The 12,744-nt window shown below is 46.8% G+C and overlaps 1 protein-coding gene across 4 annotated transcripts in view; it reads left to right on the top strand.

Annotated features, from left to right (window-relative positions):
• LOC124044109 (mannosyl-oligosaccharide 1,2-alpha-mannosidase IB-like) overlaps window positions 1-9,029 on the top strand; it is a 110,538-nt gene extending 101,509 nt beyond the window's left edge. For all 4 annotated transcript variants that reach the window (XM_046363564.1, XM_046363567.1, XM_046363566.1 and 1 more), the window contains exons 13-15: window positions 218-390; window positions 5,629-5,744; window positions 5,991-9,029. In XM_046363564.1, the coding sequence (XP_046219520.1) occupies window positions 218-390; window positions 5,629-5,744; window positions 5,991-6,123 (422 nt within the window). In that variant the 3' untranslated portion in view covers window positions 6,124-9,029. The remainder of the gene's footprint in view (window positions 1-217; window positions 391-5,628; window positions 5,745-5,990) is intronic.
• Window positions 9,030-12,744: the final 3,715 nt, after the last annotated feature.

Below are 12,744 nucleotides of genomic sequence, written 5' to 3'. Positions count from 1 at the left end.
TTTCCGACCCTTTGCAACCTGAATCCAGTGGTCTCTGGTTCCCATCCACAGTGACAAGGCGTGCAGAACAAATCTGTCATAAGTCTCCTGGCTACTACATGATCACTGTAATCTGCTCCTATTACTCTAAATGTTTAATTGGCAAGGAAGTATGTTGTGTTCTTATGCTAAACCAGGAAAATCAATGGTTATTGAATATCCCTCCCTCTCTGTGTAGTGTTGAAGCTGGGTCCAGAGGCCTTTAAGTTTGACAGTGGTCTGGAGGCAGTGGCAGTTCGTCAGAATGAGAAGTACTACATCCTGAGGCCAGAGGTCATCGAGACCTACTGGTACATGTGGAGGTTCACCCACGACCCCAAGTACAGGCAGTGGGGCTGGGAAGCAGCACAGGTGAGCCACTGGAAAATCACTCCAAACTATTACTATTACTACTATGATATTGCCTGCTTTTACTTATTCATCATGCCCAATCCCCTATCATCTCCTGACCCCTAGCAGTACCTTCTCTGCACCAGTGTACATCTGAAAGAATTGGATAAGTGCATGGACCCTTTGTAACTTAAAAAAGAGGGCGGATCAGAGTATCAACACACAAGACTACTAATGCTACTTGAGAACAGAGAACTCAATTTTCTCATTTTTTCTCTCCAGTTATAGTCCTCTTTCTTTTATTTTCAAAGGTCAAAGTGAAACACTCTTCTACCTCTGCTTTCTCTTCATCCTCGTCGACCACTCAATCACTCTGCTCTCATTTTTCACTCAATCACTCCTCTCCTTCTCGCCACCATTCACCTGTCTTATCTCCCTCTGTCGCTCTATTCTCCTCTCCCTCTCCCCCCTCCTCACTTAACACTCTTCTACCTCTGCTTTCTCTTCATCCTCGTCGACCACTCAATCACTCTGCACTCAATCACTCTCCTTCTCGCCATTCACCTCTCCCTCTGTCGCTCTATTCTCCTCTCCCTCTCCCCCCTCCTCACTTATCTCCTCTCCTGTTTCCCCTCTCTCGATCTGTTCCTGTGTGTTTGTGTTGGTGCTCTTAAGAGCTGATGTGGGTCTGAATGCAGCCTCCCTCAGCCTGAGTGACTGAGTGGGGATGAGGGAGTTCTCTTTGTTCTAACCTCGACTGCTCCTGTGCACCATGCACATCTCTCCTTTCCCTCTCCTCTCTTACGCTCTCTCCTTTCCTCTTACGCTCTCTCCTTTCCTCTTACGCTCTCTCCTTTCCTCTTACGCTCTCTCCTTTCCTCTTACGCTCTCTCCTTTCCTCTTACACTCTCTCCTTTCCTCTCCTCTTATGCTCTCTCCTTTCCTCTCCTCTTATGCTCTCTCCTTTTATCTGCTCTTACGCTCTTTCCTTTCCTCCTACTCTCTCCTTTCCTCCTCTCTCTTACACTCTCTCCTTTCCTCTCCTCCTCTCTCCTATGCTCTCTCCTTTCCTCTCCTCTCTCCGTTCCTCCTCCTCCTCTTACGCTCTCTCTCCTCTTAATCTCTCCTTTTTTCTCCTCTCTTACGCTCTCTCCTCCTTACGCTCTCTCCTTTCCTCTTACGCTCTCTCCTTTCCTCTTACGCTCTCTCCTTTCCTCTTACGCTCTCTCCTTTCCTCTTACGCTCTCTCCTTTCCTCTTACGCTCTCTCCTTTCCTCTTACGCTCTCTCCTTTCCTCTTACGCTCTTTCCTTTCCTCTTACGCTCTCTCCTTTCCTCTTACGCTCTCTCTCCTGTCCTCTCTTACGCTCTCTCTCCTGTCCTCTCTTACGCTCTCTCTCCTGTCCTCTCTTACGCTCTCTCTCCTGTCCTCTCTTACGCTCTCTCTACTTTCCTCTCTTACGCTCTCTCTCCTGTCCTCTCTTACGCTCTCTCTCCTGTCCTCTCTTACGCTCTCTCTCCTGTCCTCTCTTACGCTCTCTCTACTGTCCTCTCTTACGCTCTCTCTCCTGTCCTCTCTTACGCTCTCTCTCCTGTCCTCTCTTACGCTCTCTCTCCTGTCCTCTCTTACGCTCTCTCTCCTGTCCTCTCTTACGCTCTCTCTCCTGTCCTCTCTTACGCTCTCTCTACTTTCCTCTCTTACGCTCTCTCTACTTTCCTCTCTTACGCTCTCTCTACTTTCCTCTCTTACGCTCTCTCTACTTTCCTCTCTTACGCTCTCTCTCTCCTGTCTCTCTCCTACGCTCTCTCTCCTGTCCTCTCTTACGCTCTCTCTCCTGTCCTCTCTTACGCTCTCTCTCCTGTCCTCTCTTACGCTCTCTCTCCTGTCCTCTCTTACGCTCTCTCTCCTGTCCTCTCTTACGCTCTCTCTCCTGTCCTCTCTTACGCTCTCTCTCCTTTCCTCTCTTACGCTCTCTCTCTCCTCTCCTTTCCTCTTACTTTCCTCTCTTACGCTCTCTCTACTTCCTCTCTTACGCTCTCTTACGCTCTCTCTCCTGTCCTCTCTTACGCTCTCTCTCCTGTCCTCTCTTACGCTCTCTCTACTTTCCTCTCTTACGCTCTCTCTACTTTCCTCTCTTACGCTCTCTACTTTCCTCTCTTACGCTCTCTCTCCTGTCCTCTCTTACGCTCTCTCTCCTGTCCTCTCTTACGCTCTCTCTACTTTCCTCTCTTACGCTCTCTCTCCTGTCCTCTCTTACGCTCTCTCTACTTTCCTCTCTTACGCTCTCTCTACTTTCCTCTCTTACGCTCTCTCTCCTGTCCTCTCTTACGCTCTCTCTCCTGTCCTCTCTTACGCTCTCTCTCCTGTCCTCTCTTACGCTCTCTCTCCTGTCCTCTCTTACGCTCTCTCTCCTCTTCCTCTCCTCCTTACGCTCTCTCCTCTTACTTTCCTCTCTTACGCTCTCTCTACTTTCCTCTCTTCCTGTCCTCTCTTACGCTCTCTCTCCTGTCCTCTCTACTTTCCTCTCTTACGCTCTCTCTCTTTCCTCTCTTACGCTCTCTCTCCTTTCCTCTCTTACGCTCTCTCTCCTTTCCTCTCTTACGCTCTCTCTACTTTCCTCTCTTACGCTCTCTCTACTTTCCTCTCTTACGCTCTCTCTACTTTCCTCTCTTACGCTCTCTCTACTTTCCTCCTCTCTACGCTCTCTCTGTCCTCTCTTACTTTCCTCTCTTACGCTCTCTCTCCTGTCCTCTCTTACGCTCTCTCTCCTGTCCTCTCTTACGCTCTCTCTACTTTCCTCTCTTACGCTCTCTCTACTTTCCTCTCTTACGCTCTCTCTACTTTCCTCTCTTACGCTCTCTCTCCTGTCCTCTCTTACGCTCTCTCTCCTTTCCTCTCTTACGCTCTCTCTACTTTCCTCTCTTACGCTCTCTCTACTTTCCTCTCTTACGCTCTCTCTACTTTCCTCTCTTACGCTCTCTCTCATCCCCTTTCTTACTCTTTCCTTTCCTCTTACGCTCTTTCCTTTCCTCTTACGCTCTTTCCTTTCCTCTTACGCTCTTTCCTTTCCTCTTACGCTCTTTCCTCTCCTCTTACGCTCTTTCCTCTCCTCTTACGCTCTTTCCTCTCCTCTTACACGCTCCTTTTCTCCTTACGCTCTCCTCTCTCTTACACTCTTTTCCTCTTACGCTCTCTCCTCTCTTCTTTCTTACGCTCTCTCCTTTCCTCTCCTCCCCCTCTCATGCGCTCTCCTTTTCTTTCCTCTTCTCTCCTCCCCTCTTACGCTCTCTCCTTTCCTCTCCTCCCCTCTTATGCTCTCTCCTTTTCTCTCCCCCCCTCTTACGCTCTCCTTTTCTCTCCTCTTCCGCTCTCTCCTCTCTCTTCCGCTCTCTCCTCTCTCTCCTCTTCCGCTCTCTCCTCTCTCTTCCGCTCTCTCCTCTCTCTTACGCTCTCCTCCTCTCTCTTACGCTCTCTCCTTTCCTCTCCTCCCCCTCTCATGCGCTCTCCTTTTCTCTCCTATTAATCTCTCCTTTCTTCTCCTCCACTCTTACGCTCTCTCCTTTCCTCTCCTCCACTCTTATGCACTCTCCTTTCCTTTCCTCTTACGCTCTCTCCTTTCCTCTCCTCTTACGCTCTCTCCTCTCCTCTTACGCTCTCTCCTTTCCTCTCCTCTTACACTCTCTCTCCTTTCCTCTCCTCCTCCTACTCTTTTCCTCTCTTCCCCTCTTTCTCTCTCCTGTCCTCTCTTCCCCTCTTTCTCTCTACTTTCCTCTCCCCCCCTCTTACGCTCTCCTCACCTCCCCTCTTACGCTCTCCTCTCCTCCCCTCTTACGCTCTCCTCTCCTCCCCTCTTACGCTCTCTCCTTTCCTCTCTTCCTCTGTCTTACATGCTCTCTCTTTTCCTCTCTTACGCTCTCCTCTCCTCCCCTCTTACGCTCTCTTCTTTCCTCTCTTCCTGTCTTACATGCTCTCTCTTTTCCTCTCTTACGCTCTCCTCTCCTCCCCTCTTACGCTCTCTTCTTTCCTCTCTTCCTGTCTTACATGCTCTCTCCTTTCCTCTCCTCTTACCCCTCCCTGCTTCCCTCTCTCTACCTCTTTCTGCCCCCGTCTCGTTTTTTCTCCCCTTGTGAAAATCACCTGACAGTTCTATACAGTTTGATCCTCCCTACCTGTCTCTAGTGCTCCTACACCATCACATCAGCTCCTGTTTGATGTCACGCACACTACTATTTTACCTGAGGCTCTGTGTAGTAGGCAACTTACCTTCCTAAGTCCTAAGCTTGACCATTAGTGAGAACATCTAAGATCATTGTCTAGGGGCAACTTCATCCTACTTCGTCTAAGCGTGTGCGAGTCATGTGTGTTGAGGTTTGTTGGCCAAGCTGTTGTAGTGCATTGCCCTGTGAAATGAGCCCAGTGGAGAGCAGCTGTACACACACACACACACACCCTTCTCCAGGTAGAAGAGAGACACACACACCCTTCTCCAGGTAGAAGAGAGACACACACACCCTTCTCCAGGTAGAAGAGAGACACTCACACACTTTATTAACCCAGATGGTATTAGGACTGGATTCTAGTTCAGGTGTGTGTGTGGCTGGTTAGTTGTGATGCGCATATGTGGTTGTGCCCAGGCCTGAAGTACAGAGGGTGTGTGTGTGTGCAGAAGGACAAACGCACACACACATCGGATGCGGTGGTCCATGAAAAATTGAAAATAGTTAATCTTTTTCAGAGAGATTCTGCTGACTGCTACTGACTAATAGAGGGGCATTAAGAGAGAACAAGACAAGTTACTGTGTCAGTTAACAGATCCACCATATTTACCCTCCCTTGAATTACACCTGATGCGGTGCAGAGGGACAAAGAGATTTTTTTAAAAGACAACTGATTAACTCTGTCTAGACACTTCAGAAAATAAATACTCTGTGCCTTGTAAAATCACAGCTCTAGCGCGTTGACTGAGGTCACAGACGGAGGCATTCCTTTAAAATCTCAATTAAAACAAAACGATTTGAAATCAAATGTTATTCATCACATACCCAGTTTAGACTAGAGTGGTGATGTCTAGAATGTCTCCTCCAACCCTTAAAACACAGTGTTTTAATGGGATAAGTCTACCCATCTCCTGACTAAATTGTAAGTGACTGCGATGTAAGTGACTGCGATGTAAGTGACTGCGATGTAAGTGACTGCGATGTAAGTGTCTGCGATGTAAATGTGTGGTAATTAAGTGCTGCTCTCGGTCTCCCCCTCCAGGCCATTGATAAGTACTGCAGGGTCAGCGGTGGGTTCTCTGGGGTCAAGGATGTCTACTCGTCCAACCCAACCTATGACGATGTCCAGCAGAGCTTCTTCCTGGCCGAGACGCTCAAGTAAGTCTTCCTCCATTTGCTGCTCCTTTACTGCTCCTCTGTGTTCTGTTCATTCACATCCAGTTGGTATGAAATGGGGATGTCCTGGCAGCCCCCAGAATGCACTGGAACTGTGTGCTCTGCTCCCCCCTGCTGGTCGCTCTGCTTGTTTTTGTTCACAAATACTACTACAGCACTGATGAACAGAATATAGCAGCTGAATATTGTCTGCTCTCCCTTCTCTTTCCCTCCTTCTCTCTTCTCCAGGTATCTGTACCTGTTGTTCTCCAGTGATGACCTGATGCCTTTGGAGAGCTGGGTGTTCAACACGGAGGCCCACCCCCTGCCGGTACTGCACCTGGCCAACCTCACCCTCCCAGGGAGCCAGGCCCAGCGGTAGAGACCAGTGGCCCTGCCTGCCTCCATCTCTCTCTCTCACTGCTACAGACTGCAGAAGGAGCGCGCTCAGACCACTGCAGAGTGGAGGTCACTGAAACAATAGCCTTTCTCGCTCGCTCTCCTTTCATTCTCTGGCTCGTACTCTTTCTATAGCTCTCTCTGCTTTTCGTCAGGATGGAGGGTGCGTTTGACTTTTGTGATTGGCTGGGAAGTCCTCCTATTCGTCGTAACTTTTTTGTTGAAACACAGAGCCACAATCAGGAAGCTTGATTTGTTTTGGCCAAACTGTCTCTTAATGGACACACACAGGAGCAAGACAGTGTCAGAACAAACAGACAGATGGACCTTCCTCTGAAGGGATGTGTATGTTTCAGACAGACCGACAGACTGACAGTCAAACCGAAGACTGGGATCTATGGGGTTTGTTTTCTTTTGTTATTTTGTGTCCTGGATGCTGATTGCGGGGACACGACAGACTTCGACCGTCCTAGTCCTTCTGCCATTTCCTGTTCACTGTCTTACTCTGAACTTTGACCTGGAACTGTATCAGTGTCACTTTGTGGATGGGTGCAACGGCTTCATGCCTACCCTTCTGGAACCTTTGAAAAGTGGACTGGGGATATGGAACTATTTTCAATAGCATTCTCTATGCTACATTCTGCCGTTTCTGTATACTTTCTGCTCTTTCTGTCACTCTCTCTCTCCCTCTGTATCGCCCTCTCCTTCCATCTCTTATGATTAGCAGGTGACGTAGCTTAGCCTGGCCTCATGTTGTTGCTGCTATTCAACCGATGCTGCATCTCTACCTCGTCTTACCACACCAATCCAACTCCCTCCATCTTCTTTTTCTTGTCATTCTTCACTTCTCCAATCACACCTTTCTAGCCTGGTAAACTTCCGTTCCTGTCTTTTCCATAAATCACTACCCTCCACAGGCAGATTGGGACAATGCTTGTTTTGGTAGTGTTTTCTGTCTGCTGATTAAATGGCCCCTATAGATAAATTGTTATGCACTTTGTTGTTTGTATTACTAAGAGGGAAAAGAGTTACACCACTGTCGGAGCTGAAGACACAAAGCCCTCCATTTATAATCCCTGTGTCTTTAACATGGACCCATAGTGTTGCACTGCCACTGATGGGTTGGGCCTGGAGTTGTTACTCTTCAGGAACAACTCCTCACCCTGCTGATAGGATTCTACCCAAACTGTTTCTTCTTCTTATCCTAATAACCACTCGCAAATTAGGACTTGGCCTCAGTCACCTGGTCAATGAGTGTATGTTGAATGTTATGCCATTCATTCTCAATGGACTCGTGTGTTCTAAATGGATCTATTGTGTTTTGTGTGAATGTGGTTTCTGCAACAGCAGATGGAACGCAAGGAAGTCTGCTGCGTTCAGTTATGAATCTGTGATTGGTGTGTGGATGTGGAGGGGAATGGTTTAGGGGGCTGAAGGTAACACTAGGAAATAGAAGGGTACCCTGAAAGAAAAAACATTTTTGTTGGACCTATACATTTATTTAAAGCCTTATCAAGTGTTACTATGTGATGCCTTTCACCAATACTGTGCTTTTTCATTCTAATTTTTTTACAAAAAGTTATTCATACACTAGTTCCTTTTCTATAAAGCCACCCTGTTGTCCCTCTAGCAGAGACCACCCTGCTGTCCCTCTAGCAGAGCCACCCTGCTGTCCCTCTAGCAGAGCCACCCTGCTGTCCCTCTAGCAGAGCCACCCTGCTGTCCCTCTAGCAGAGCCACCCTGCTGTCCCTCTAGCAGAGCCACCCTGCTGTCCCTCTAGCAGAGCCACCCTGCCCTCCCTCTAGCAGAGCCACCCTGCCCTCCCTCTAGCAGAGCCACCCTGCCCTCCCTCTAGCAGAGCCACCGTGCTTTCCCTCTAGCAGAGCCACCGTGCTTTCCCTCTAGCAGAGACACCGTGCTGTCCCTCTAGCAGAGCCACCCTGTTGTCCCTCTAGCAGAGCCACCCTGTTGTCCCTCTAGCAGAGCCACCCTGTTGTCCCTCTAGCAGAGCCACCCTGTTGTCCCTCTAGCAGAGCCACCCTGTTGTCCCTCTAGCAGAGCCACCCTGTTGTCCCTCTAGCAGAGCCACCGTGCTGTCCCTCTAGCAGAGCCACCGTGCTGTCCCTCTAGCAGAGCCACCGTGCTGTCCCTCTAGTAGAGCCACCGTGCTGTCCCTCTAGCAGAGCCACCGTGCTGTCCCTCTAGCAGAGCCACCCTGCTGTCCCTCTAGCAGAGCCACCCTGCTGTCCCTCTAGCAGAGCCACCCTGCTGTCCCTCTAGCAGAGCCACCCTGCCCTCCCTCTAGCAGAGCCACCCTGCTTTCCCTCTAGCAGAGCCACCCTGCTGTCCCTATAGCAGAGACACGATGATGATGGGCTGATTACAGAACCTTCATCTTGCCAATCAATAAAGCCATACAATGTGTGTCTCTGTTTAGCTAATTGGTTGGTTTCTGTCACTCATTTCTCATGTGTTAACTGAGTACCACCTGTCCCACCATCTCACCATTCCATTTTCCTCTGCCTCTTTTTACTCTGTCACACCCTTTCTACTCCTTCATATCCCTAGAATTTTCTATTTGTCTCTTTCTCCCCAGCTATCCCTCCCCCTGTCCCCAGCTCAGTGTCTCGGTCTCGTGGTGGAGGCAGTAGCAGCAGCCTACTGGTGTAGAACGTTATGAAGTATATGTATCACTGTTCGCCCCCCTGCCCCCACCTTACTCTCTGACATTACATTGCGTTCTGCGCTGTCAGTCGCCGTGAGGATGTTGATTTTGAAGGGAAAAAAGTGTTCTGTATTTGTATTTTTACTGAACAAATAAAGACATGTAAATATGTTTAAATGAGACACAAATTCAATAAAGATGTTCTGAAAAGTGAACAGAATAACTAAAACGGTGTATTGGTGATGTTTGTTACCTGTTGTTCATTCTGTTCCCGTAACTAATGAGGTTTACATGCAGGTGTTAGCTTGTGGTGTTCAGCACCTCTTTTACTGTACCTCTTTATAGAAGGTGAAGCCGTCTTCTCTTTCAGCTCCTGTCCTGAGGGGGCAGCCTTGGTTAACAAAACATCAATTCAACAGCTAAGGCTTAACAATAAGGTTTCATTGATTTCACAGATTCATCATATTTTAGATGTTCAACACCAAAACGTTGATATGATGCTCGGCAGAGATCACTGGTTGGTGTTATAATTCCAGTCCCAAAAGATGAGCACACTTGTGTTCTGTCTCGTGGTGCTGCCAGGGAATTAGAGTTCCACAGTTCAATTCTTTATAAGAGAACTCCTGCACACATCATCTCTACACGTTTAGTGTATTGTCTGAGGACGTTGAGTTCTGGGACCTTTTTGCCCCAGTCTTTTTGTCCTGCTCTCCACTTTATCTTAGTAGGAAGACCTACAGTTACAGGGAACAGGTATTTCACAGCCCTGGCATGCAGCCTCTGCCTACAAAACCACGGCATGTCACACTGCCCCCTTTCTTCCTCCTGCTTTCTGACGGATGTCTGCTTGGCGCCACTACACTCAACCACCCCTGTTGTTCAAAGCCTAGATTAAGTAATCATGACATGACCGATGTCATGACAACTGGTGTCGATGGAAGACAAGTGATTATACTATTTAATTGAGTCATACAATGTCAGTGCAGATAGTCCCAATGTAGATGTTTGTTTCTGTTCAGATTAGTGATTTTAGCAGTTCAGTAATGTTTCCTACAATGATTTTGTTCAGCCTCTGTCCAGATCGGGATGGCGGACTCTCCTGCTCTCATCCACCCCTCATCAGTCTCATCAGTTTTAGTGACAGGCTGACAGGCCAGGATGGATAGACAGAGCAGGGCCTGACCACCTAACATCTATCTGACCTGAGGAGAACCCTTATGTCAGACGGTTTCCAGATTAGGACCTTCAGACACACAGGCTGCATCTCAATGGTCTAAAATGGCTTCCACTCTTCATCTGCACTGATCTGAAAGGACAGGTGGAGGCACTATGGCGTTTTAAACTGTCGCTTCGCCTCCACCTGTCCAGTAGAAGAAACAAAGCCACTTAAAGTTGAGATGCAGCCACTACAGACATACCGGTAACATCACTGCATTTACAAATGGCCAGAAAGGACTGGCAATAATACAGCATAGCAAAACACATTAGTAAATCAACTATTCACCTCGTCTTTGTTCCTGGAAAGCATTTCCATTATGTTCGAAGGATCTGTTGGACTGATGTGCTCCTGAAGAAGGAGGAGTCTGATGTGGGTAATAAAAAAGCATGTGAAAATATTTTGGACATTGATTTCTATTGCTGGTTATTTGCCCACATCAGTCCAACAGATTCTCCACAAAATGTCATAGGTTTATTTGAAATATTTGTGTTGTCCAGTCCTGCTCCTCTAGGCTGCTTCATCTGCACACACCCTGGAGTGGAGCAGGGGGGTGTGTGTGTGTGTGTGTGTGTGTGTGTGTGTTTTGATATCATTTTTTCTCCGTCACTGCTTCGTGTGTGTGTCTCTACGTGTCTTTTCATGTGTGTGTGTGTGTGTGTGTGTGTGTGTGTGTGTGTGTGTGTGTGTGTGTGTGTGTGTGTGTGTGTGTGTGTGTGTGTGTGTGTGTGTGTGTGTGTGTGTGTGTGTGTGCGCGTGCGCGTGCGTGCGTAGAGGAACAGGACAGGTCTGTCGAGAATGGGACTCTGCCAAGGTTACAGTGATCTGAATGGGTAAATAGACTTGTCCCAAGCAAACAACCCTATTTCACTCTTCACATCATACATACAGTAGTTCACCCCTTGCTCTTATTTTCACACAAGTGAGATTTTGCAACTGCAGGCTTTTTTTTGTTTCATGTGTAGATTTTTTTTGCCTCGTACTAACCATCCTGATCTCGCAAGCTGACATTGTTTCGCTACACGAGCACTAGGCTATAGATTTTTTTTATTTAGATTTTTCTTTTACATGTACAGTGCATTCGTAAAGTATTCAGACCCCTTCCCTTTTTCCACATTTTGTTACTTTACAGCCTTATTCTAAAAAATATTTTAAAATCCCTCATCAATCTACACATAATACTCCAAAATGACAAAGTGAAAACAGGTTTATAGAAATGTTTGGTAATAAAGATTTTTTTTAAACTAAAATAGAAATACCATTATATATATAAGTAGTCAGGCCCTTTGCTATGAGACATGAAACTGAGCTCAGGTGCGTCCTGTTTCCATTGATCATCTTTGAGATGTTTCTACAACTTGATTGGTGTCTACCTATGGTAAATTCAATTGATTATGTGATTTGGAAAGGCGCACACCTGTCTGTATAATGTCATGGTAATTTCCTGTATTACTAAATGAGGAGAGTTTACAAACCACACACACAAGTCAGTTATATTTTAACTTTGTCTTTAATTATATGAGCTTCACCATAGCCCTTTGACTCTCAGATGAATTCTGAGTGCTTACAAAATAATCATAGTATCTTTTATAGCCAAGATACACCCCTCTCAACTCACATGACGAACCACAGATCTCAGGAACTTCACAAAGGGCCTTTTACTTGAGAGAGGAGTATGCCATAGCCAGATAGCATTAGCTATAAATTATTTTTCAGTTTGACCTCTAAGATGAGGTTCTAGTCTCGTTCTTGGTACTTCATAGTACCAAAACATTACCTCATCCAATGGCATATATCAATTGTCAACTTTCGATACTCCCATCTCAAATACACCCCACCCCTGGACAAGCTCACTGAGGGGAGTGACTTGTACACAGACGTTGTGGAGCCAAGAGATAATTGCTTCCCCTTAATCATCCCTTCACATGGTTTAACAGATACATTCACATATGAAGATAACGTTCCATTCTGACCTCTTCCTTTCTGATATTCTGCATATTACCAGACATGTAAAAGACAAGCCTGACCTCTCCTCTCTCTGGGCCCCAAGTGACTTTTCCCTAGAGAAGAAAGGAAAAATGCAACTGCCGACAGTATAGTCCAAAAAGAGACATTCTAATGACAAGTATCTCACATAAGCATATTATGAAAGTAAATAAAGCAAACTACCTGCCCTTCAGGACACCTACAGCACCAGATGTCACAGGAAAGCCAAAAAGATCATCAAAGAAAACAACCAGTAGAGCCAGTGCCAGTTCACCCTCGCTACCATCCAGAAGGTGAGGTCAGCACAGGTTCATCAAAGCTGGGACCGAGAAACAGAAGCTATTTTTAAATCTCAAGGCCATCACTAACACAGAGAGGCTGCTGCCTACATACAGACTTGAAATCATTGGCCACTTTAATAAATGGATCACTAGTCACTTTAATAAGGCCACTTTAATAATGTTTACATATCCTGCATTACTCAACTCATATGTATATACTGTATTTTATACCATCTATTGCATCTTGCCTATGTCACTCTGTCATTGCTCATCCATATATTTATGTCATGTATTGTATTGTCATGTCTTGTCCCTGTGCTTTCTCTTCTCTTCGTTTCCCCCTGCTGGTCTTATTAGGTTTCTTTCTCTCTCTCTATTCCTCTCTCTCTCTATCGTTCCGACCTCATTTACTCTTTCACACCTGTCCCCTATTTTGCCCTCTGATTAAGTCTCTA

Source organism: Oncorhynchus gorbuscha, linkage group LG09 (genome assembly GCF_021184085.1).
Source record: "Oncorhynchus gorbuscha isolate QuinsamMale2020 ecotype Even-year linkage group LG09, OgorEven_v1.0, whole genome shotgun sequence".
Taxonomy (NCBI): Eukaryota; Metazoa; Chordata; class Actinopteri; order Salmoniformes; family Salmonidae; genus Oncorhynchus; species Oncorhynchus gorbuscha.
The sequence above is the reverse complement of the archived record's forward strand: the minus strand, read 5'-3'. Positions and strand labels throughout refer to the sequence as shown.